We start from the raw sequence: 26,908 nt of genomic DNA on the forward strand, positions 1-26,908 counted from the left end.
TCCTCCTGCCATCGCGCTTCCCTCCACCACTGCCTCCCACGTCCGTCTTCTCGCCGCTTGCTCCCTGCCTCGCCACTTCTCCCTCCTCGGCCATTCGCTCCCTGCTTCACCCCTCCCCCAACCTCTGGGCCCTCACTCCCGGTCTCACTGCTTCCTCCCCTCTGCTCCCCGCTCCCTCCCACTTGCAGTCTCCCTGTCCTCCCCAGCTATCTTGTCTCTCTCTCTCTCCCCCCGCTAGCTTCCCTCGTGCGGGGAAGAAAGGTGGTGATCGCGGGAGGGAGCAGGGAGCAGAAGTGGGGGGAGCAGAGGCACAGCAGAGGGGAGGAAGCGGCAAGGCTGCGAGCAAGTGGTCCAAAGGTGGGGGGGGGGGTGGGGGAGTGGGTGGTGAAGTGGGAAGTGAGTGGCCGAGGGGGAGAAGTGAGTGGCTGACAGGTTGGGGGGGGGGGTAGTGAAGCAGGGTGAGTGTGGCCGAGGGGGGAGAAGAGGCGAGGCCGGAAACAAGTGGCCGACAGGTCGGGGGTGGGGGAAGGTGAAGCGGACAGCGAGTGGCCAAGGGGGAACAAGTGGTGAGGCGAAAAGCAAGTGGTGAGCAGACATTGCAGTACTCGAATGACGTTTTTGCGCGCATGCGCGAATTAGCCCTGGCAAGCCGGGTGCTGATGTTGCATGCGTAGCACCATTCTGACAGCAAGAGTCCATTCTGCGCATGTGTGAAGTTAGCAGCACTCTGATGACATTGGCGCTGGACTGAGTTGGCGGGAGTCACTTTGAATCATTAAAAGTCGCAATGCAGGTTAACAAAGCCATAAAAAATGCAAACAAGGCACTGGGGTTCATATCTAGTGAAATAGAATTATAAAGCACAGAAGTTATGTTAAACCTACGTAGAACCTTGGTTAGACCACACACAAGAATACTGTGCTGAGTTCTGGTCTCCATATTCCAAAAAAGGATATTGAGGTACAGTAGAAGGTGCAAAAAGGTTTACAAAGGTGATACCAGAACTGAGAGGCTTTCACTCTCAGGAAAGATGGAACAGGTTGAGCTGTTTCTTCTAGAAAAGAGAAAGTTGAGAGGTGACATGATAGAGGTCTTCAAAATTATGAATGGGTTTGATCGTGTAGATGTGGAGAAGATGCTTCCACTTGTAGTGAAGTAGGAGCCATGAATATAAAATAGTCACGAATACATCCAATAAGGATTCAGGATAAAGTTTTTTTTTCAGAGAATGATTAGAATATGGAACTTGCTCCTAGCATAGATGCATTTATGGGGAGTTAGATAAGTATGTGAGGAGAAAGAAAGAGAATATGTTGATAGGGTGAGATGAAGTAGGTGGAAGGAGGTTGGTGTGGAGTATAAACACCAACATAGACCTGTTGAGCTGAATGGTCTGTTTCTGTGCTGTAAATACTATGTAACATTTTTGATTTCTAGATGTTTTTCTATTACATTTTTGAGTAAATATTCCATTATCTGTCCTACTCCTGATGTTAAGCTAACTGGTCTATAGTTCCCTGGTTTTGTTCCATTGGTCTTTTTAGATATAGGAATAACATTCACTGTCTGCTAGTCTCTGGCATTATTCCCTTTTCCATTGATTTTTTATATATATTATAACTGGAATCAAAGTTGAACAATGCTGTCAAAATCAGAGACATTTTACGTTGCAGTGTGAGTCGGTGTTGCACACATGGAGGCCAAAGAAGAAGAAGATTTATTTTACTAGACAAGGAAGTAGTTCTGTATCAGATAGGAGCAGACTGAGAAAGGCTACGAGAAATGCAAAGACAAAACTACAATGTATGTATGTAAACCCACATAGTATGTGTAAGGTTGGTGAGCTACAAGCACAAATAGCAGTATAGGAATAAGGTGTCGCGGCAGTGATAGAAACGTGCCTTAAAATGGTGAGGACTGGGTGTTTAATAACCAAAGATATGAAGTGTTCAGATAAGATAGAGAAGGAGAAAAGGGAGGTGTGGTAGCAGTACTGATTAGGGAAGACATTGTAGTATTGGAAAGAGGGGACGTCCTGGAGGGGGCAAGGACATAATCCATTTGGTTAGAGTTGAGAAGCAAAAAGGGTATGACCACGCTTCTAGGGGTATTCTATAGGCCTCCAAATAGTGAGAGAGAGATAGAGGAGCAAATTTGCAGGGAAATCACAGAGATGTGCAAGAACGATAGAGTGGTGATATCGGGGGAACTTTAATTACCCAAATGTTGTTTGGGATAATTTTGGAGTAAAGGGATAGGAGGGGGAGGATAGAGGCCTGCTACCCGACCAGAACTTGACAGGACCCGACGACATGTGTCAGTTTTTGGGCTCAGGTCGGGTCGGGCTGAGTCCATGTCGAGTCGGGATGGGCCGGACACACAAGGTAAGTCCTCTGCTGGTATGTATTAAACATAATAAACTTACCTGAGCTGGGAGTCTGGGACGAAACTGAGTCTGCGCAAGAGCGAGTGACGTCCCTATGATGTCATCGTGCATGCGCTGAAGCTTCTTGCAGGTTGGGTGTCAGGAAGGTAAGTAAAGGGATGGCCGGGCTGGGCTTGGGGCAAAATCAGAAGGACTCAGGCCGGGTCGGGCTCGCTGTGGTTCGGTCGGGTTCTTTTTCCCAACCTAAAGCAGGCCTCTAGGGGAGGAATTTCTGGATTGTGCTTAGGAGAACTTCCTTGATCAGTATGTTTTCAGCCCAACGAGAAAGGAGGCATTGTTGGATCTGGTGCTGGGAAATGAGATGGGCCAAGTGTCTGTGGGGAGCACTTGGGTAAGAATGATCATCCTATCATAAGGTTTAGAATCATAATGCAGAAAAGCAAGGAACGATATACGGTAGAATGGCGAGATTGGAAGAGGGCTAATATCAATGCGATAAAAAGGATCTAGCCAGGATAAAATGGAACCAAAGACTGACAGGCAAAACTGTAATGGAACAATGGGTTATCTTTATGGAAGAAATGCTTCTGGTATAGGCTAGGTACATTCCAACAAGGGTGAAAGATAAGGGAACCAAAAGTAGGGCTCCTTGGATAACAAGGGAGATAGAGGTAATGATGAAACAAAAAAAGGGTGTATGTCAGGTGAATTCTTCAAGTGAGAACCAGGCCAAATGCAATAAGTTGAGAGCAGAAGTGAAGAGGAAAATAAGACTGACAAAAAGAGAATATGAGATTAGAATGACAGTCAACATAAAAGGGAACCCAAAAATCTTCTACCGGCATGTTAATAATACGTGGATACTAAGAGGTGAAGTGGAGCCTATTAGGGACAAAGAGGTCATATATGCTTAGAGGAACAGGGCAAGGCTAGAACACTTAATGACCATTTTGCAATGGTGCTTACTAAGAAAAGGGGAATCTGCAAAATATCAGTGGAAGCAGAGAGAGTAGAGGCAATGGATAGGGTAAAAATTGAGAGTGAAGAGGTACTGGAAAGGCTGACTATGCTTAGGGTAGACAAGTCACCTGATCTGGATGGCTTGCATCTCAGGTTGCTAAATGAAGTGGGGTTGGAGATAGCAGAAGGGCTTGTCATAATCTTCCAATCTTCTCTAGATATGAGGGAGGTGCCAGAGTATTGGAGTGTGGCAAATGTGACACCCTTATTCAAGAAAGGTTGTAAGGACAGTCCTAGCAATTACAGGCCAGTTAGTTTAACATCAGTGGTGGGTAAGGTTTTAGAAATAATAATCAGGGAAAAAAACCAACAAGCGCTTGGAGAGGTTCGAGTTAATTAAGGATAGCCAACATGGATTTGTAAAAGGCAGAACATGCGTGACTGATCAAATTGAATTTTTTTGATTAAGTAATAGAGAAGATTGATGAAGGGATTGCAGTGGATGTTAAGAAAGCATTTGATAAAGTGCTACTCAAAAGGCTGGGTTAACAAAATTGATGTTCATGGAATAGAAAGGTCAGTGTTCAATTGGATAAAAAATTGGCTCAAGGACAGAAAACAGCGAGTCATGGGAAATGGTTATTTTTCAAACTGGAGGATAGTTGACAGTGGTGTTCCCCAAGGGTCAGTGCTAGGACCACTGCTTTTTTGCGATATATAAATGTCTTGGAATACAGAGTAGAAATGCAAAATTTGCCGCTGAAACCAAACTTGAAGTGGCAAACAGTGAGAATAATACGAACTGCCTGCAACAGGACATAGATAGGCAACCAGACTGGGCAGACAAGTGGCAGATAGAATTTAACACAGATAAGTGTGAGGTGATATATTTTGGCAGAAGGGTTAGGGTAAGGCAATATAGTCATAATGGAGCAGTTCAAAAGAGTGTGCAGGAACAGTGAGACCTGGGAGTGCATGTGCACTGATCTTTGAAGGTGGCAGGACATATTGAGAGTGTAGTTATTAAAGCACATGGGATCTTGGGCTTCATTAATAGAGGCATTGAGTACAAAAGCAGGGAAGTTATGGTAAGTCTTTATAAAGCTCTGGTTAGGCCCCAACTAGAGTACTGTATCCAGTTCTGGTCACCACACTTTAGGAAAGATGTGAGAGTCCTTGAGAGGGTACAGAGGAGATTTACCAGAATGGTTCCAGGGATGGGGGAATTTTAGTTACAAGGTTAGTTTGAAAAAGCTGAGGTTGTTCTCCTTGGAGCAAAGGAAATTTGAGGGGAGATTTGATAGAGGTGTACAAGATTATGAATGGCTTAGATAAGTTAGACAAGGAAAAAGTTCTCATTAGCTGATGGTATAAGGACCTGGGGACATAGATATAAGGTTTTGGGCAAGAGATGCAGGGGGTGTGTGAGGAAGAACTTGTTTATGCAGCAAGTGGTAATGACCTGGAACTCGCTGCCTGCGAGGGTGGTGCAAGCAGAGACAATCAATGATTTCAAAAGGAAATTGGACGGGGACTTGAAGGAAATAAACTTGCAAGGTTATGGAGATCGAGCGGGGGAGTGGGACTGACTGGATTGCTCCATAGACAGCTGGCATAGACTCGATGGGCCGAACGGTCTCTTTTTTTATTCATTCAGGGGATGTGGGCGTCACTGGCTAGGCCAGCATTTATGGCCCATCCCTAATTGTCCTTGAGAAGGTGTTGGTGAGCTGCCTTCTTGAACTGCTGCAGTCCATGTGAGGTAGATACATCCACAGTGCTGTTAGGAAGGGAGTTCCAGGATTTTAACCCAGCAAAAGTGAAGTATAGTTCCAAGTCAGGATGGTGGGGAACTTGAAGATGGTGGTGTTCCCATGCATTTGCTGCCCTTGTTCTTCTAGCTGGTCGAGGTTGTGGGTTTGGAAGGTGTTGTCTAAGGACCCTTGGTGCATTGCTGCAGTGCATCATGTAGATGGTACACACTGCTGCCACTGTGCGTCGGTAACGGAGGGAGTGAATGTTGTGGATGGGGTGCTAATCAAGCGGGCTGCTTTGTCCTGGATGGTGACGAGCTTCTTGAGTGTTGTTGGAGCTGCACCCATCCAGGCAAGTGGAGAGTATTCCATCACACTCCTGACTTGTGCCTTGTAGGTGGTGGACAGGCTTTGGGGAGTCAGGTGAGTTACTCGCTGCAGGATTCCTAGCCTCTGACCTGCTCTGACATGCTGTAAATAATTTTATAACTTGCATTTATATACCGCCTTGTCACATATCCATTAGCCCAAAATGTTTTACACACAACGAATTACTTCGAAATGCACGAAAAGCTGTGTCAGTGAATGTGAGCCATCGCAAAGCTGCCATTTCAATATAAAGCATAATTAGGTCACATTTTAAAACTTAATAATAATGAGTGACACTTGGCAAAACTGAGAAATATCGAGTACATTTATTGATTACATAATAAAACACCCTGCTAGTTCGAATGGCCACCTTCTGTGTTGTAAATCTTTCTAAGTTTCCACAACCGCTTAAATTGATATAATGCCCCCTCAGTACTGGGTAGGGACTGCTTACATTCTAGGGGAGAGGAGGTACGGCAGGAAGGTTGATGTGTATTACTTGCCGTGTAGTAGTTTTTGGAATGTGCTCTGGTCAAGTTCTGGTGGGAAGTGCTTGGCCTCCAGGTGAACTGTCACCGCTCTGAAGTGGTCCACTCTGGCGATGCTGATCAGGGAGGCGGGGGCGGAGCAATTCCCGCGCGCGCCTCCTCCCGCCTCCACCGCGCCGAGACAATGGGCCCACATTCCACAGAGAATGGCCCCTTTGCTGGCGGCGGCTCGTGCCACCACCTGCCCTGCACCGAATCCCAGGGACAGCATCGTACTCAGCTTCATTGCAGCCTGGCAGCAGAGACACGCAGAGGAAGCAGGACCGCCTCCTACCGCACGCCACCTAACGAACGCCCCCTCCGAGACAGACTTAGTCGCATTATGGGCAGTGGTGATCAGCAAGGACGCACTGCAATCTCTTTCGAACATGTGGAGCCATGTCTTTTTAAATGATCATATGTGCATCACATTTTCAAAGTTATCAACGAACACCAGGGAGAATGATGTCGCCAATAATTATGTAATTATACTGCGGGTATATCAGTCCAGCATTTGCATTATTTGCTAGATTAAGCCCATTGCCCAGTGTCCATGAAAACCAAAGTGCCCCACCCCCTTTTAAAAGAGGCACCACTAATAAAGCACATACCATAAAACCAAAGGAAACATAAACTTAAACAATAATGTTATTACCATTATCCACTCTGCACTACAATGCTTGCAGTGGCCATTAATCCTGGAAAGCCTCAAGTATACCAATGGACACCATGTGCTCCCTCTCCAAAGCCATTTGGGCAGCTGGCATTTGTGTGAGTTACACATCCTGCTGAGCCTAATGATAATGTTCAGCAGCTAGTTACATTTTGATGTTAAGCAAGAACAAATTGGAATGCAATTTCTTTTTAAACATTAAGATTATGTCCATGTCTCAACTTTAAAGACGTCTGCAAACGCGACATGAAGTCCTGTGACATTGACCACAAGTCGTGGGAGTCAGTTGCCAGTGATCACCAGAGCTGGCGGACAGCCATGAAGGCGGGGCTAAAGAGTGGCAAGTCAAAGAGACATAGCAGTTGGCAGGAAAAAATACAGAAGTGCAAGGAGAAAGCCAACTGTGTAATAGCCCCGACAACCAATTTTATCTGCAGCACCTGTTGAAGCGTCTGTCACTCTCGAATTGGCCTTTATGGCCACTCCAGGCACTGCTCCCCAAACCACTGACCACCTCTGGGCACTTACCCATTGTCTCTCGAGACAAGGAGGCCAAAGAATAGAAGATACCTCAATTAGATCTCCTCTCATTCTTCTAAACTTTAAAGAGTAAAGGCCTAAACTGCTCAATCTCTCTTCATAAGACAAACCCCTCATCTCTGGAATCAATCTAGTGAACCTCCTCTGAACTGCCTCCAATGCAACTACATCCCTCCTCAAGTAAGGGGACCAAAATTGTACGCAATACTCCAGGTGCGGTCTCACTAATGCCTTGTACTGTTGCAGCAACACTTCCCTACTTTGATACTCTATTCCTTTAGCAATAAATGCCAAAATTTCATCTGCCTTCCTTATTACCTGCTGTACCTGCATGCTAGTTTTCTGCGATTTATGCACGAGGACACTAAGATCCCTCTGCACCGAAGCACTCTGAAGTTTCTCTCCAATTAGATAATAACTGACCTTTCTATTCTTCTGACCAAAATGGATAACCTCACACTTATCCACGTTAAACTCCATCTGCCAAATTTTGGCCCATTCACCTAACTTATCCATATCCATTTGTAAATTTCTTACTTCTTTATTGCAACTTACCATCCCACCTATTTTAGTGCAATCTGCAAATTTGGCTATAGTACCTTCTATCCCTGCATCCAAGTCATTAATATAGATTGTAAATAGTTGGGGCCCGAGGACCGAACCCTGTGACACCCCACTAGTTACGTCTTGCCAACCAGAAAAAGACCCATTTATCCCGACTCTCTGTTTTCTGTTGGTTAGCCAATCCTCTATCCAAGCTAATAAATTGCCCCTAACCCCATGTGATCTTACCTTTTGTATTAACCTTTTGTGCGGCACCTTATCAAATGCTTTCTGGAAATCCAGATATACTACATCTACAGGATCCCCATTACCCGCTTTGCTTGTTACATCTTCAAAGAACTCTAGCAAATTAGTCAAACACGTTTTACCCTTCATAAAACCATGCTGACTCTGATGGATCACGTTTTGACTTTTTAAATGTCCTGTTATTACTTCCTTAATAATGGATTCTAACAATTTCCCAATGACAGATGTTAAACTAACTGGTCTATAGTTTCCTACTTATACCTCCCTCCCTTTTTGAATAAGGGCATTATATTAGCATTTTTGCAATCCACTGGAACCTTTCCTGCATCCAGGGAATTTTGGAATATTATAACCAATGGATCCACTATCTCCACTGCCACTTCCTTTAAGACCCTAGGGTGAAGGCCATCAGGCCCTGGAGACTTGTCTGCCTTCAATCCCAATAGTTTGCTCAGTACTTTTTCCCTAGTGATGATGATTCTTCTGAGTTCCTCCCTTTCTATAACCTCTGCATTACCTGTTACTGTTGGAATGGTACTAGTGTCCTCCACCGCGAAAACTGAGGCAAAATACTGATTTAGTATCTCCGCCATTTCTATGTTCCCCTTTATGAACTCCCCAGTCCCATCCTCCAAGGGACCAACATTCACTTTAGCTACTCTCTTCCCTTTTATATACTTATAGAATCTTTTGCTATCTGTTTTTGTATTTTGTGCTAGTTTTCTTTCATAATTTACCTTTGCTTTTTTTATTACTTTTTTAGTAACCCTTTGTTGATCTTTAAAAGTTTCCCAATCTTCCAGCCTGCCACTGCCCTTTGCAATGTGGTATGCCTTAGTTTTTGTCTTATGTTATCCTTAACGTCCTTGCTTAGCCATGGATGTTTTTTCCCCTCTTACAATCTTTCTTCCGCTCTGGAATATATTTTAGTTGGGAGGAATTGAATATCTCCTTAAATATCTGCCACTGCTCATCAACTATCCTACCCTTTGGCAGCTCCTTCAGTTACCTAGGTCCCAAGCTTTAGAATTACCTCCCCCCTTTTTCCTCCATTAAGACACTCCTTAAAACCTACTTTTGGTCATTTGACCTAATATCTCCTTTCGTGACTTGATGTCATACTTTGTTTTATAATGTCTCTGAAAAGCGCTTTGGGACATTTCATTACGTCGAAGGCGCGAAAGAATATAACTCGTACTGTTTCAGCTAATTTAATTGGAAGCTGCTAAAATAAACTCACATAAAGGTAATACATGCTGAGAAATTTTTAAAAAACGATCAGTAGCGAAGAAACATTTCTTTCAAGCGAATTTAATCGAGCTGAGTGCTATTTAAACAAAATACAATGCTCATTGGGTCACAGGAAGAAATAGGCGCTTCTTTGTGGTTGATTATGGTAACATGAGCTAACCTTTCGCCTTTGACAGGGGAAGTTTAACATCGCAGCCGCCGCATGGTAACAGCGTTCTGTTGCTGAGTGAGACGCTGCTCTCCATAGACCATGTCCTCGAAAAAGAAAAGTAAGCCCAAACAGGCCAGAAGTCCAGAGAATCAGAGGGCCTCGCCGAGGGTAAGGCCGAGCTGCTGCTCATCTGCAGCCGCCTCCCCCGGGACTCTGAGGCCAGGAGAAGAGGACAGTCTGGACACAAAACCCCAGGCCTGCCTCTCACTAACTGTCACTGACATCCTGGAGAAAGGTAAGGACACCTTTTAATTTATTAAAGAAAAATATATGTGTGTCACTGTTACTCTTCTGTGCAAGTCAAGATCTTTGGAGTTAAGGATGTGAAGATGCAGTCTTGGTGGATTTGTTACTTCGGTGATTATACGTGCATGCAATCATTTTTAGCCTTGATGTTTCAAAACGGAGAGAGGTTAATGCACAGCAACATGTTTTGCGGTTAAAATGTTCAGTTCCATCCAACTCTTCTAACGTAAGTAAAGTATGAAGTAAACAAGTTCTCAGATTATGTTTTGCCCTGCATTTATACTGCATCCTGAACCTTGCAACTGTAGTATGGGTTTCAACCAAGCAATACACTGTTTATATTCCTTGACTTGAATTGATATTCTCCTGCCAAGGGGAAAGTTCAGGACATAGATACTTACATGAAGTGTGAGCTGCTTTGCAGGAATACACTGAATGTAAACTCGCCCATGAGAGCTCACTTTGGGACTTCATTTCCGACTCACGGATTTTCATCCTGCATCCTCTATTTTGATTGTAGCTTCTAGCTTGCAATACTTCCATCTCATTTGTAAAATAAGGCTGTAAAGCCTATTGGAAGTTTAAAAAAAAAAGTCAAGCTAGCATGGTAAAAAGAAGCTTTCCCCGTTGGCTTTAGTACTCTCTTTCCCTAAGAGAATTACTATGCAATGACTCCTACTTGAAAGTGCACACACATGGATGTTGGGTGAAAATAAGATCAAGTGCCTCATAATAATGTAACTTGGTGGCATTCATTGCCTTGGTTTGTGAAAGAAGAGACTGACCTCTTGGCTGTGATATTGGATTGCTAAAATTAGTAAGGCACATCATGCATATAGGTAGTCTACTATTTATCTCAATCCTGTTATTAACCCTAGCATTGGTATCAATCCTAAATTTTCAACCTAAAAAGGCAACTGAGCTGACGTACCTAGAGGGAGCATGTGAGGAACCAATTGTTGGTGTCCACGTGGGAACGAATAATGTAGATGGAAGTAGACCAGAGGTCCTCCATGCTCAATTTAAGGCAGTAGGAAAAAACTTAAGGAATGGATCTCAAATGTAGTACTTTCTGAAATAATACCTGTTTCCTGCGCCAGTGAAGAGGTGGAGGGTAATTGTGCAGTCCAACGTATGGTTACGGCTTTGGTGTATGAACTTGAGTTTGGTTGTTTAAACAATGGGATATATTTTAAAATAGGAAGCGCCTATGTAGACCAGATGGACTCCAGCTAAACAAAAGATGGGTAGTAGGGTTCAGAGGCAGGATAGATAGAATGGTGGGGGATTTTTTGAATTAATGTTTTGGATTAACTGAGTTTTATGGAGCAAGTATGATGGGAGGTTGGCTTGGGGAGCACTGGAATAGCTAAGTAACTGTTACGTGACTTGTTTCAGTGATTCATTTTTGTGATTTTAGCTGATGAGAAGGTGCCTAAGGCTTGCCGAAGATGTCTTGCTCAAATGGGTCTCAACAGCATAAAACTAGCAAACATCTGCATTGGCCGACCAATCCTCCTTACCAGTAATGCTGGCAGACAGGAGGTAAGTGTCAGAGAAACTGGGGATCAAGTACCATACTATTGTAGTTACAGTAAGTTCTTGCAGAAGGGTAGTTCTTTTGATTTTATTTCTCCAATGTCATGGGAACACCATTACCTTCAAGTTTTCCTTCAAATCACACACTATCGTGACTTGGATATATATCAGGATTCCTTGATCATTGCTAATTAACCAGCCTGTGATTCCCTGACACTATTGTGAAAATACCATCTCAAGGACTTCGGAAGTTCATTAAGGCACACCAACACCTTCTCAGGGCAACAATGCAGCCTTGCTGGAATTGCACACAACCCAAGAAGTTGGAGAGGAACTTTGAAATGATGATACTCCCGTGACATTGTTGCTCTTGTCTTTCTTGGTGGTAAGAACCACAGTGGAGGAGGCACTGCAGAAGTAAACTTGGTGAGTTGAAGCAATACATTCTGCACATATAACATGTTGCAGCCTGGGTGTGCCAGTAATCGAGGGGATGAATATTGAATCCAATGGTAGGGTGCTGATGATGACAACTGCTCAGTTTCTGGATGGTAAGTTTAAGTAGTGTTGTGGCTGCATCAATGCAGATGGATGGTGAGCATGCCATTACACTCCTGATCTGTGCCTTGTAGATGGTGGAGAGGCTTTTCTTGTATTTCAGAAAGTCAAGTGGTGAAGGATAGCACTGGAACCAATCTTCACACACTATTATAAGCATTTATTTACAGATATGCACATTACAAACATGCACCTCACAAACATGCACCTCCTCCAACCACAGTTTCAGTCTGCCTCTTTTTATAGGGTTACAAATGAATCCCCAGTTAATGCACACAACTGCCTACAATTAACAGTTTCTCTTCTCTCTAAATAAAAATTAGAGTTTATACGTATAACCAAAGTTTCAAAAAAATTAAATCAAAGATCTCCATATTCTGTACAAAGCATTATATTGCGAGATGTTTCTGAGGGCCCCTAACAATTTCTTCATACGTTCATTTCTTATTGTATAACAGAACTATCCATCTAATTTTTAGAGATTTCCTTTCATTCCAGCAATTGTTTCAAGCCGGCAAGGTCAGCCATAATAAAAACAGAAAGTGCTGGAAAAACTCAGCTGGTCTGTGGAGAGAGAAACTGTTAATGTTTCAGGTCTGTGAACTCTGCCTGACCTGCTGAGTATTTCCAGCACTTTGTGTTTTTATTTCAGATTTCCACATCCTCAGTATTTTGCTTTTATTTTAAGGCCAGTCTTAACCTTTTCTCACTCAGACTTTTTGTAGAGTGTCCATTATCCCACAATGAGTGATTATCTACATAACATTCAATGGGTATACTATCTTCAGTACACCCATTGTAGAGAATCTCACTTAAAATATTTGACAAATAGAATGCCGTATCCACTGCCTCCAGTATCCAGTGTTTCAGCAGCTAAAGTATTTTTAACGACCCTCTTTATTTTCTTAGATCCCCAAGCTAAAGCACATTTCCCATTCTCACTCAGACATCATATGAAACCAAGTCTTGAGAATACCCATCAGGAAGATTAGCATGTGAGGCATCGCTAAAAATGACTAGCTTCATATTCTTTGTCTCACCTAAGTATAGAAACTTAAGTATGCATTTATCCAAACTTAACTTTAAGATTTTATTTGCCTTTGAAACATTCTCTAGGGTGTTTCATCATAGTACTTAACTCCAACACACATTCTGAGTGGCCAGCCAGTTCAACTGACCAGTCAAGCTTTTCAATTGCTCTGTCTCTTTATCGTCTTTCTGTGATGGTCTAGTACAATTATCCGGAATGGGTGGAACACTTGCTAAATAGGATTGTTGATTTAAAGTTAATCCAGATCTGCTTTACTTATATCTAATATATTTAAAAAGCCCCACAAGCTTGACTCCCAATTTTAAACTCTACTCTCATCTTATTAACACATTTCTCATTCTGCAGTACCATCCTATAAGAAAATCAACATTCATCATAATGATTCTGAAAGTTTCCCTTTATGGTACCAATAAAACATGGTAGGATCTGCTTTTAGTTGAACACAACCTCCTTTCAGCAAAACAGATATCACTGAAAAATACCATACGCCAGAGGTATCATTCTGGCCAGAGACACATTTGTTTAGTTTTCTTTCACATCTGCTGCCTCTTTGGGCAGTTTCAGAAACACTTCTCTGAAAAGTATCGTCCTGCAGAAAAACAAAAGAAAGACTGAGTCATAGAGAGATACAGCACTCAAACAGACCCTTCGGCCCACTGTGTCTATGCCGACCATCAACCACCTATTTATACTAATCCTACATTAATCCCAAATTCCCTACCACATCCCCACAATTCTCCTACCACCTACCTACACTAGGGGCAATTTACAATGGCCAATTTACAATGGCCAATTTACCTATCAACCTGCAAGTCTTTGGCTGTGGGAGGAAACCAGAGCACCTGGCAGAAACTCACGGGGTCACAGGGAGAACATGCAAACTCCGCACAGGCAGTACCCAGAACCGAACCCGGGTCGCTGGAGCTGTGAGGCTGCGGTGCTAACCGCTGCGCCACTGTGCTGCCCACTTGTATTTATGTAGCGCTTTTATGACCACCAGCCATCTCAAATTGCATTACAGCTTTTGAAGCATAGTCATTGTTTTAATGTAGGTAACGTCATAGTGGTACAGCATAGAAACAGGCCCTTTGGCCCACCGTGTCCATGCTGACCATAATGCCTATCTATACTAATCCCATCTGCCTGCATTAATTCCATATCCCTCTATGCCTTGCTCATTCAAGTACCTGTCCAGATGCCTCTTAAATGTCGCTAGTTCCTGCCTCCACCACCTCCTCAGGCAGCTCATTCCAGATACCCACTATTCTTTGTGTGAAAAATTTACCCCTTTGATCCCCTTTAAACCTCCTCCCTCTCACCTTAAATCTATGCCCTCTAGTTTTAGTCACCCCTACCATGGGAAACAGACTCTGGCTATCTACCCTATCTATGCCTCTCATAATTTTATATACCTCTTTCATGTCCCCTCTCAGCCTCCTTCGCTCCAGGGAAAACAGACCCAGCCTATCCAATCTCTCTTTATAACTCAAGCCCTCCAAACCAGGCAACATCCTTGTGAATCTGTTCTGCACCCTCTCTAGCTTAATCACATCTTTCCTGTAGTGCGGCGACCAGAACTGCACACAGTACTCCAAATGCGGCCTAACCAACGTCATGTACAACTGTAACATGACGTCCCAACTCTTGTACTCAATGCCTCGGCCAACGAAGGCAAGCATGCCATACGCCGCCTTCACCACCCTGTCTACCTGTGTTGCCATTTTCAGGGAACTATGTACTTGCACCGCAAGGTCTCTCTGCTCAACAGCACTCCCCAGGGCCCTGCCATTCACTGTATATGTCCTGCCCTGGTTTAACTTCCTAAAATGCATCACTTTACATTTGTCTGTGTTAAATTCCATTTGACAATCCCTTGCCCACTTTCCTAGTTGATCTATATCCTGTTGTAACCTTAGACAACCACCTTCACTGTCCACAATACCACCAATTTTGGTGTCATCTGCAAACTTACTAGTCATGCCCCTTACATTCACATCCAAATCATTAATATATATGACAAACAACAGAAGGCCCAGCACTGATCCCTGCGGCACACCACTGGTCACCGGCCTCCAATCTGAAAAGCAACCCACCGCTACCACCCTCTGCCTCCTATTACCAAGCCAATTTTGTATCCAGTTTGCTAGCTCACCCTGGATCCCATGTGTTCAAACTTTCTGGATCAGCCTACCATGCGGGACCTTGTCAAAGGCCTTGCTAAAGTCCATGTAGACAACGTCCATCGCCCTGCCCTCGTCAGTCCTCTTGGTCACCTCCTCGAAAAACTCAATCAAATTCGTGAGATATGATTTCCCATGCATAAAGCCATGCTGACCATCCCTAATCAGACCATGCCTTTCCAAATGCATATAAATCCTGTCTCTCAGAATCCCTTCCAATAACTTTCCCACCACTGATGTAAGGCTCACCGGCATGTAGTTCCCTGGCTTATCCCTGCTGCCCTTAAATAAAGGCACAACATTAGCCATCCTCACCCGTGGCTAACAATGATACAAAAATCTCTGCCAGGGCCCCAGCAATCTCCTCCTTTGCTTCCCATAGCATCCTAGGATACACCTGGTCAGGCGCTGGGGATTTATCCACCTTAATGCGCTTCAAAGCCTCCAACACCTCCTCCTTTGTAATGTTGATAAGCTCCAGGATATCGGTGTTCCCTCCCTTGAACTCACTAGCTTCCATGACCTTCTCCACAGTAAATACAGATGAGAAATATTCATTTAAGACCTTGCCCATTTCCTGTGGCTCCACACATAGATTGCCACACTGCTCCTTAAGGGGACCTACTCTCTCCCTAGCTACCCTTTTACTCTTAATATACTTATAGAATCTTTTAGGATTCTCCTTTATCTTATCTGCCAGGGAAATCTCATGGCCCCTTTTTGCCCTCCTAATTTCCTTCTTAAGTTTAGTGCTACATCCCCTATACTCCTCGAGGGACTCGCTCGATCCCAGCTGCCTGTACCTGACATATGCCTCCTCCTTTGTCCTGACCAGACCCTCAATATTCATCGTCAACCAAGGTTCCCTAAACTTGCCAGCCTTGCCCTTCCATCTAACAGGAACATTCTGGCCCTGAACTCTTCCTATCTCACTTTTAAAAGCCTCCCACTTACCAGATGTCCCTTTACCTGTAAAGGGGCGTGGCAGCCATTTGTGCACAGCAAGTTTCCGCGAACAGCAACATGATAATGACAAGATAATTTGTTTTTGTGATTTTGATTGAGGAATAAATATTAGCTTGGGATACTATCTTTTGTGCTATTGATCTACACTTGGATGAATATGTGGCCAAAATAGCAAAAATGATCAGGATTAATTTTGCAGTTGTGGGAGAATCCACATCTGTTATCACCCAGTTGCTCTTTCAAAACCCCTAGCAACTATCCTTGCTTTAGCTTTACAAGTCCCATCGGTACTTTCAATACAAATCCATCTGGTTGTCTCATGTCTGGTACCACCGAATAAACTCAAGGATTATCTCCATATATAATTATCTTTGTTTTGCCTCAATTTTATTGGCGGTCACCAAAACCTCACAGTTATGAGGACTTCTAATTATTTTGCAATACTGTTCTGTGGCCTTTAATGCCATTATCTATTTTATTCAAACTATGGCCTCTACTACTGTCTGCTGGGACTACTACGGAGATCACTGTCTTGCAATATCGGAGGCTTTTTTTCTGATATGTGATCATTTTCTGACACAATAGCTGCATGCGGACCCCACTATCAGTACTTGCCCTGCGCTTTCTCGCTCTCTAATCTTTTGCCCCATTCTGACAATCTGTGGACCTCACTTCTTGGCCATCGTCCTGAACATTCAACCAGTTTTTAAAAGTTGCCAATAGCTTTTCCTGCATGTCCCACAGTGCACACTGGCGGCAGAGTGGCCAGTGGTTAGCACCGCAGCCTCACAGCTCCAGCGACCCGGGTTCGGTTCTGGGTACTGCCTGTGTGGAGTTTGCAAGTACTCCCTGTGACTGTGTGGGTTTCTGCCAGGTGCTCCGGTTTCCTCCCACAGCCAAAGACTTGCAGGTTGATAGATAAATTGGCCATTGTAAACTGCCCCTAGTGTAGGTAGGTGGTAGGAGAATTGAGGGAAGGTGGGGATGTGGTAGGAGATGTGGGATTAATGTAGGATTAGTATAAATGGGTGGTTGATGGTCAGCACAGACTCAGTGTGCCGAAGGGCCTGTTTCAGTGCTGTATCTCTCTATGACTCTAATTGTCATATGCCTCCATTCACTAGACCTCTCCAGAATATATGTCACCCAAGTGCCCACTATGTGCAATTGGCCTGTGGATGTGATAGCTCTGTCCTGTGTGTCATGATTACTCACATTACCACTATCCAGCCCTTGATCTGCCTCATTTCTGTTCTTCAGGACCTTCATCACAAAACGGATGATCATTTGAGACACAAGATGCCCAGTATACCTCTATCAGCTGCTCAGAGTCTGAGATTTTGTAATTAATTCTGATTAATAGGTCACACCTATTATCCTGAGTTTGTGTCTGGAGATGCATGTCATGCAAAGGTCATGGTTAGTCCAACTGGTTGGAAGGGTAGCCATTAACATGGAATGGGGCCATTAGCATTTCTAATGCTTTCTTGAAGGCTGGTCCAGACATGACGATGGCTTCAGTCTCCAGCAGTCACTATGTATATTGGGCTGGAAGGTTATCGGGGGTAGGTGGAAATGTGGAGTAATCAGTTCAGCCCTGAAATTATTGAATGGCGGAGCAGGCTTGAGGGGTCGAGTGGCCTACTCCTGCTCCTAATTTGTATGTTTGTATATTTGCAGTACAGGAGAAGTCATGGGACTTCTTACTCCATGTTGTCTGGTAGCAAAAGGGTGTCCAATTTTTTGGAAGGTTAATTCACCAGTTCATTTTTAATATTTCATAATTGCTCCTTGCGTGAGTGTGACACCACACCACATAAAAGGGAAAAAATGGAATTCCTTTTTTTTGTTTTGTTTTTACTTTTTTGTTTCTTTTTAAAAACAAATGATAGCACACATCTACACACATTCATCACATGCATTTCTCAGATTTATTGTCACAAGTCTTTCACAGTTTACTGGTGGCACATGGTTTAAATTCTGGACAGCACGTCCACAGTGACATTGTTTTTCCCAGCTATGTGTGTGATTTTTCAAGTTAAACGTCTGGAGGAGTAAACTTCATCTGATCAGCCTGACGTTGTGGTATTTCTTCAACGTATTTATGTAGCACAGTCTTTGTTTCTTTCTCTGGTCTGGAGTGTAAAACAGGTACTTCACTGATCTTTTTCCTCACACTGTACAGGCCACTAAACCTCGCTTATATAATAAAAGCAAAATACTACAGATGCTGGAAATCTGAAATATCAACAAAGTGCTGGAAATACTTAGCAGGCCAGGCAGCATTTGTGGAGAGAGAAGCAGAGTTAACATTTCAGGTCTGTGACCTTTCATCAGAACACTAAATCTCACTTTCAGGTGTTTGCCCTGTAATGGCGACAGTACCAGTACCTAGTCTCCTGGTTTAAATGCTCGAGATTCAGCATTTTTGTCTGCCTGCCTTGTCATATTTTTCTGAGACCTTTTAAGGCGCTCTTTCGCCACAACACAGGCTTTAAAAAGTCGCTTGCGAAAAGTTGAAATGCAATTTAGCAATAAGGTTTCCTCCCTTTGATCTAGAAATTTTTCTTTGATCAATTTAAGGGGGCCTCTTACCTCATGCCCGTAGATAAACATAGATGACAGGTCCTACAAAATTAAACCACATCGTTGTGGATATGAGGCCAATAAAAGTGCCGGCTGATCTGGGCTTGGGTCGTTTGGATACCCGCGTGCCCAGCCATTGGGATTTGATGGGCAATCCTCAAGATTTTCCTACAATATTTAGGGGAGACTAAAAGTTGGTGGACCACTGTCCACTCTTCCTCTGCAGGTCGCTGCGGAGATCGCCATTTCCTCATCTCTGTCCCATTTTTTAAAGTAATAACATTCAGGTATTTTCTCTGCTTCTGCCTTCGAACAGGTGATCTGGGTTATTCTTTTTAATCAGGATCTGCCTGCTGAACTTCAATCAGGGAGGATCTGCTGTACACATCCTTCTTGCCCAAATCTCTGAAAAAAGTTTCAGCCAGCCGGACCTCTGGCTGAATTACTGGCTCAGCTCTCTCTGGCGGACTGTGTTTAGCCATGGACCTGGTTACTATACAGTCAGGGTAAATTCCAAAGACTTCCTCCTGCAACTGTCCCCTCTTCTTGGCCTCATTTGGCTGGTCTAAGACTACTGGGGCTGTTATCACTCTACCCACAGCCAAATCATTGCCGAGCAGCCAATCTGTTCTGGCCACAGGCAGATTAGGGACAATTCCTACTGTAACTGACCCAGAGACTAGGTCTCACTGCAGGTGCACTCAATATAGGGTTACGGACATGCCTTTTACCAGAACCTTTGCCTTTAGCGAGCTCTCTGGTGCATTTATCCAGCATTAAGGATTGAGTGGCTCCGGTATCCCTCAGCAGGGCATTTGGCTTACTTGCCTTATTAGAGGGGTACTGGGACACCTTTCCAATTAAAACAAAATCCTGGTAACCTTTAGGAATCTTGTCTGTTTCTACCGCTCCCATGGCAGTATTCCTAGAGGTGCCACACACTGTGGTTAGGGCCACAGTCTGGTCCACCTTGCCACCTGTTGGGGCACCCTTTCCTGGACTGGCTTTGTGAACCCAAACAAAACTCACTGGCTTCCTCTTTTAATTCCAGCAATCAGCTTTCATATGCCCTGATTTACTGCAATGGGAACACACAGGTTTATGAAAAGCATTCCTACACTCTGCACTTTTTCTCCTGACTCCTGCGTTCTCACTCTTATTCACCCTTTCACTAGCACCCTATCTTCTGTCACTCTCCTACTTTCCATCCTTACTGTACCTCTGGGGATTATTGTGGAAGGATTTTCCCTGATAGGCTCTTAGTCGCCTGCCATTGCAGCGGCTTCCTTCACCCTTGTGAACCTTTGTTCCTCGATGTGGGTCTTTATCTTAATGGGTATGCTATTTTTAAATTCCTCTAACAGAATCTCCTCTCACAAATTCTCATGAGAGGACTGACATGAGAGATCTTGTCCAGCGATTGAAAGCCATGTGTTTTGGGCAGGTCTTTTCCTTGCATTTTTAATTTTTTGTCCATGCCTCGGGGACTAACTCGTAGGTGTTTAAAATAGCAATTTTGGTTTGCTCATAATCTAAGGATCTGTCCCCTGACGACATGGAGTAAGCTTCACGGGCTATTCTGCTAATTTGCCTTGTAAAAGGAGGTTCCAAGATTCTTTTGGCCACTTTAACCTGTGGGCAATTTTCTCAAAAGAGATAAAATTCGACATCTTCCTCATTAAATTTGGCACTAATTCTGAGTATCTCATAATATCAAAGCTTTGCTCCAAATTGGAGTCAATATTTAAATTACCGGTGGCATCCCCACTGTTATGGACAGGTGGTAAGTGGTGTGGGTGGCTTTCATTTTTCACCTCCCAACTGACCGCACTTGTATTTTGTTAAAAATGTTGCATTTGTCCCTGAATGTGTTAGGGTCAAATAAACAGACAAATGACAGGTTTATTTGTATGTTTTTTTAAAAAAGGAAGATAACTATTTTTAAGCAATTGCTGAAATGGTCGCAACTATCACCCACTTGTGCATTTTCACACGCATGCCTACACAATAGATAGATAGAGAGAAAGCGTAGGATGCAATTAAAGTCCAAGGTGTGATATAAGAGTTCGTGGTTTACAGAATACTGTTGAATCTTCTTGGGAGGAAAGTCTTTTTATAAAGGTGCAGGCCTTGATGTTTGCAGCCTTGAACTCGCTGAGGTGTAGCGTTCTAGTGGTTAAAACTCAGCAGAAAGTTGGTGGTGTGAATTTGGTTTACCTTCACAGATGTGTAGTAAGTCACTGTAATCTCTCTGCTGCAGTGGTTGTTCAGTTCTTGTTCAGCAAGGTTCTTCTGTTTAACCGGATCTTTCTCTCCGCCTGTAGCTGACTTTCTGTGGTCTTGGTTTGATCTTCCCTCTCTCACCAGAGGGCTACCTTTTTAAGGATAAATAAAAATCCATCACTTGAGTTTCTGTTAGGTGAAACATGGCCCTCTCCCCTAGTGTGGCCACACAATGGACCAGGATATGGCAACCATGACTATCTATTGATGTCTGAATGGGGACCATTCTGTTATAATGGTGCTACTTCACACCTATTCATTTTGGTTTTGGCTGTGAGTCAGCCTGTCTCCAACCTTTTGTCAGTTCATTTATGTAAATAGGAGTCATCAATGTGCAATGGTGCTCCTTTCAATTTCAGTGGGTTCTTCCCAGAGCTGTTTTAGATGAGGTTAACCAGTTTCGTCCCTAACAGACAGAGGCGTATATTTCCACTACAGGCGGGGTCACGTGACCGCTATTCCACTTTGGCTGTGGTACAAGTGTGCCCATTTCTTGTGGTTTTGTTTAATAGTTGACTTATTTTCATAATTCCTCCAAGTCATTGTTTATTTCATCACAGCCCCTTCCAAGCATGATACCCACCTTGCACTTTCAGCCTTTCTTACTCAAGCTGTCGCTTCACTCTCCTTTTGCATCTCTTTCCGCTGCCTTTCTTTGTTTCTCTCTTTCCGCTACTTTTTTTTAATATTTATCTTTCTTCTTTCTCTCTTCCCTTTTTGAAGCTCCAATTTTTGCAGGGCAAGGTCCCTTTCCACTTGAATTTTAGCTAAGATAACATTCACTTATAGGTTCTGTGTCTGGCTCTGGGGCAATTTTAAAATGACCAGCAACATTCTGAAGGATCTCCGGTTTCCTTGCTTTCTACCTGACGGTTAGTCCCACTTGGGTAGCTACAGCTTCTCAGTCTTCATTACTTAATAGATTAGATTAGATTAGAGATACAGCACTGAAACAGGCCCTTCGGCCCACCGAGTCTGTGCCGACCATCAACCACCCATTTATACTAATCCTACACTAATCCCATATTCCTACCAAACATCCCCACCTGTCCCTATATTTCCCTACCACCTACCTATACTAGTGACAATTTATAATGGCCAATTTACCTATCAACCTGCAAGTCTTTTGGCTTGTGGGAGGAAACCGGAGCACCCGGAGAAAACCCACGCAGACACAGGGAGAACTTGCAAACTCCACACAGGCAGTACCCGGAATCGAACCCGGGTCCCTGGAGCTGTGAGGCTGCGGTGCTAACCACTGCGCCGCCCTAGATTTAAGGCATCCCACAATAACTCTCCTTGTTCTGCAAATGCTTTAGTGTCGAATGCGGACACCATAGAAAAGAAAAAGAATACTTGAAAACCTGCTTATGTAATTTTTTTCACAATTTTGGGGATCAATTTTCCTCCTGTTTCCCAATCACTTGTTCAATCTTAATGTTTCAAAATCCCAGCTCATAAACCCCTGATCTGTTACAGACAGGTAGGAAATGATGGGGGTGGTTTCCCTTTTCACCTCTCAACTGACGCAGAGAATATTTTATGAGAATTGTGTTTTAATCCCTTGAGCGTTTTAATGGTCAAAAAACACAAATGACAGGCTTTCTCGTAGGTTTAAAGAAAGACAAATGTTTATTAAAATTCGCAACTTTACCCACTGTTAAGACCGGGTGAGAAAGGGGTCTAGGGTTCCTTCTCAGCCTTCACCTGGTCTTACCATAACAGGGTTTAGTTTTAAACTCACCGTGTTTTTAGCTCTTCCTTGGTGAATCCTTGTTCACTGCTTTCCAATTATAAGGCATAGAAACCATCACAAACAAGTTTTCTTAGGTTTAAAGAAGAAAGGTTGAAATTTATTAAACTTAATCTCTAATTCGGTTAGAACATAGAACATTACAGCGCAGTACAGGCCCTTCAGCCCTCGATGTTGCGCCGACCTGTGAAACCATCTGACCTACACTATTCCATTTTCATCCATATGTCTATCCAATGACCACTTAAATGCCCTTAAAGTTGGCGAGTCTACTACTGTTGCAGGCAGGGCGTTCCACGCCCCTACTACTCTCTGTGTAAAGAAACTACCTCTAACATTTGTCCTATATCTATCACCCCCCAACTTAAAGCTATGTCCCCTCGTGTTTGCCATCACCATCCGAGGAAAAAGGCTCTCACTATCCACCCTGTCCAACCCTCTGATTATCTTATATGTCTCTATTAAGTCACCTCTTCTCCTCCTTCTCTCTAACGAAAACAACCTCAAGTCCCTCAGCCTTTCCTCGTAAGACCTTCCCTCCATACCAGGCAACATCCTTCCTGTAATGCGGTGACCAGAACTGCACGCAATACTCCAGGTGATGCCGCACAAGAGTTCTGTACAGCTGCAGCATGACCTCGTGGCTCCTAAACTCGATCCCCCTACTAATAAAAGCTAACACACCATATGCCTTCTTAACAGCTCTATTAACCTGGGTGGCAACTTTCAGGGATTTATGTATCTGGACACCAAGATCTCTCTGCTCATCTACACTACCAAGAATCTTCCCATTAGCCCAGTACTCTGCAATCCTGTTACTCCTTCCGAAGTGAATCACCTCACACTTTTCCGCATTAAACTCCATTTGCCATCTCTCAGCCCAGCTCTGCAGCCTATCTATGTCCCTCTGTAACCTACAACATCCTTCGGCACTATCCACAACTCCACCGACCTTCGTGTCATCCGCAAATTTACTAACCCACCCTTCTACACCCTCATCCAGGTCATTTATAAAAATGACAAACAGCAGTGGCCCCAAAACAGATCCTTGCGGTACACCACTAGAAACTATACTCCAGGATGAACATTTACCATCAACCACCACCCTCTGTCTTCTTTCAGCTAGCCAAATTCTGATCCAAAGCACTAATTCGCCTTCAATCCCATACTTCTGTATTTTCTGCAATAGCCTACCGTGGGGAACTTTATCAAACGCCTTACTGAAATCCATATAGACCACATCCACTGCTTTACCCTCATCCACCTGTTTGGTCACCTTGTCAAAAAACTCAATAAGGTTTGTGAGGCACGACCTACCCTTCACAAAAACCGTGCTGACTATCTCTAATGAACTTATTCTTTTCAAGATGATTATAAATCCTATCTCTTATAACCTTTTCCAACATTTTACCCACAACCGAAGTAAGGCTCACAGGTCTATAATTACCAGGGCTGTCTCTACTCCCCTTCTTGAACAAGGGGACAACATTTGCTATCCTCCAGTCTTCCGGCACTATTCCTGTCGACAATGACGACATAAAAATCTCCTCCCTGGCTTCCCAGAGAATCCTAGGATAAATCCCATCTGGCCCAGGGGACTTATCTATTTTCACACTTTCCAAAATTGCTAACACCTCCTCCTTGTGAACCTCAATCCCATCTAGCCTAGTAGTCTGTATCTCAGTATTCTCCTCGACAACATTTTCTTTCTCCACTGTAAATACTGATGAAAAATATTCATTTAACACTTCCCCTATCTCCTCCGATTCCACACACAACTTCCCACTACTATCCTTGATTGGCCCTAACCTATCTCTAGTCATTCTTTTATTCCTGATATACCTATAGAAAGCCTTAGGGTTTTCTTTGATCCTATCCGCCAATGACTTCTCGTGTCCTCTCCTTGCTCTTCTTATCTCTCCCTTTAGATCCTTCCTGGCTAGCTTGTAACTCTCAAGCGCCCCAACTGAGCCTTCACGTCTCATCCTAACATAAACCTTCTTCTTCCTCTTGACAAGCGCTTCAACTTCTTTAGTAAACCATGGCTCCCTCGCTCGACAACTTCCTCCCTGCCTGACAGGTACATACTTATCAAGGACACGCAGTAGGTTAACGCCTACGGATACACGATGCGCCCACGCTAGCATGCACACATGCAGATAGAGACAGAAAAGTGCAGAAGAAAAATAAAGTGGAAAAGTTTGAGGCAATCTCTGAACAGGGTTTTTGTTATGGTTCTTCGAGTTCGCTGTAGAGTCCTTGATTGTAGGTAGATCTTGCTCTTTGTCGGGGCCCACTGTTGTTTTCTGTAGGAGAACTTTCTCTCTTGGGGTTCCTGTGTCTTCAGTGGATTTGGAGTTCTGTGAGCAAGAGAGGGAGAGCCAGACAGGAGAGGTCATCTTCAGTCCAGGAGCATACTGCAGTCTCTCTGTTCAAACTGTTTGTACAATTCAGAAAAACAGGTTGTCAAGCAGGCAAGCCACGTGACCAGCTTGTCTGACCACGTCTGTTTGTGGATTAGGCCATCCCAGCAGTCATCCTAAAATTTGAGCTCCCTCACCTTCGTTGTCTGGTGCTCAAAGTCCATTGTGGGTTAACTTGGATAAGGGAAGTAACCCCTTTGTCTCCACAAGCACTGTCTGTTAATATGCTAATGTTTTTCCAGCCAAGGGCCTGGTGATTTTTTTTTAAACAAGTCCTTTCTTCACTTCAGCAACAGTTTTCAAAACAGTGTTCATATGATAAAATTAATGTGCCTCATTCTTGGCAGGTGGGGATCTGCATGACACCATGCACCCAAGAAAAGATAAAGATTAAAAGATAGCATGCCTTTAGGTCTTTTTATTTATTTATTTCGAGATACAGCACTGAAACAGGCCCTTCGGCCCACTGAGTCTGTGCCGACTGTCAACCACCCATTTATACTAATCCTAAATTAATCCCATATTCCTAGCACATCCCCACCTTCCCTCAATTCCCCTACCATCTACCTATACTAGGCGCAATTTATAATGGCCAATTTACCTATCAACCTGCAAGTCTTTGGCTGTGGGAGGAAACCGGAGCACCCACCGAAACCCCACGGGGTCACAGGGGGAACTTGCAAACTCCGCATAGGCAGTACCCAGAATTGAACCCGGGTGAAACGGGACAGGCCTGTTCTTCCTTTTTCTCTTGATTTACTGGAGTCGAGCTTTGGAGAGTTTCAGGTGGATGGGTGCGTGGCTGCAGACGTCTTTGGTTAAATCTCAGTTACAGTCCTTTGACAAAGATCCAGTTTCAGTCTCTCAGATGAAGAGTTTCAGAGGTTATCTTTTTATCTCTACCTCCAGGTAATTTTTTTGAAGATGTTATTCGGCAGGGTCTCCTTCTCAGCTGGAATAGATCTTTCTCGGCCTCCTGGCTGTTGGCTTTTGTGTCTGCTGCTTTCTGGCTTTTTCTGCACAAAGAAGTCTCTTTTTTAAAAAAAAATTAACGCATCATGCTTGGTTCCTGTCGGGTGACCAAAGTTGCTCTCTGCTGGTGTTTTCATACAATGTCACTGAATGTGCTGCCATTGTTAGACAATGGTGTTTGAATGTTGCTCATCTTGTTGAAGTGGTGTTTGGTCACACTTGTTATGCCGAGTTTGTGTCTGGAGATGCATGTCTGCAAAGGTCATGGTTACTCCAACTGGTTGGCAGGGTAGCCATTAACATGGAATGGGGCCATTAACATTTCTCATGCTTTCTTGAAGGCTGGTCCAGACATGACGATGGCTTCAGTCTCCAGTAGTCACTATGTATATTTGCAGTATAGGAGAGTTCACGGGACCTTTTACTCCATGTTGTCTGGTAGCAAAAGTGTGTCAGCGAAGGAAACACCAGTTAGAACCAGTAGCCTGTCCAGCAATTAAAAAAATTGTACTGATCCAGGGATCCCCAAGTTGAATTTTTGTCAACCTTTGAGACAATTTGTTAAAATCCATGTTATATTCTTCCATGGAGGACCATCTGTTTTCCAAAACCTGTCAAATTCTGACCATTCCCCACAGCACTTTACAGATTATCTTTCTTATAGATTTCACCCAAGAACTGTATTAAAACGTCTAAACCTCCTTCACTATCCAGCTGACAGGTGTCCATTTCACAGAATACTTTACTTCTAATTCTACTTCTTGTCGGAAGCAATAACACCAAGGCTATACCTTGTGCCCTCTTTGTTAGGAACATAACCCTTGTCTACATATCCATTTCATTCTTCTACTGGTCATATGGTTCAGACTC

The 26,908-nt window shown here is 43.7% G+C and overlaps 2 protein-coding genes across 7 annotated transcripts in view; one reads left to right on the forward strand and one right to left on the reverse strand.

Moving 5' to 3' along the window:
• Positions 1–6,307, reverse strand: part of nudt6 (nudix (nucleoside diphosphate linked moiety X)-type motif 6) — a 156,232-nt gene extending 149,925 nt beyond the window's left edge. Inside the window, exon 1 of one of the 2 annotated variants that reach the window (XM_068042610.1) lies at positions 5,973–6,307. In XM_068042610.1, coding sequence (XP_067898711.1) covers positions 5,973–6,243 — 271 coding nt within the window. In that variant the 5' untranslated portion in view covers positions 6,244–6,307. The remainder of the gene's footprint in view (positions 1–5,972) is intronic. The other variant, XM_068042601.1, reaches the window with a different exon arrangement.
• Positions 6,308–9,446: 3,139 nt separating this feature from the next.
• afg2a (AFG2 AAA ATPase homolog A) overlaps positions 9,447–26,908 on the forward strand; it is a 607,544-nt gene continuing 590,082 nt past the window's right edge. For all 5 annotated transcript variants that reach the window (XM_068042637.1, XM_068042646.1, XM_068042657.1 and 2 more), the window contains exons 1-2: positions 9,447–9,716; positions 11,148–11,272. In XM_068042637.1, the coding sequence (XP_067898738.1) occupies positions 9,521–9,716; positions 11,148–11,272 (321 nt within the window). In that variant the 5' untranslated portion in view covers positions 9,447–9,520. The remainder of the gene's footprint in view (positions 9,717–11,147; positions 11,273–26,908) is intronic.

The sequence above is a fragment of the Heterodontus francisci genome, chromosome 1 (assembly GCF_036365525.1).
Source record: "Heterodontus francisci isolate sHetFra1 chromosome 1, sHetFra1.hap1, whole genome shotgun sequence".
In the NCBI taxonomy this organism is placed as follows: domain Eukaryota; kingdom Metazoa; phylum Chordata; class Chondrichthyes; order Heterodontiformes; family Heterodontidae; genus Heterodontus; species Heterodontus francisci.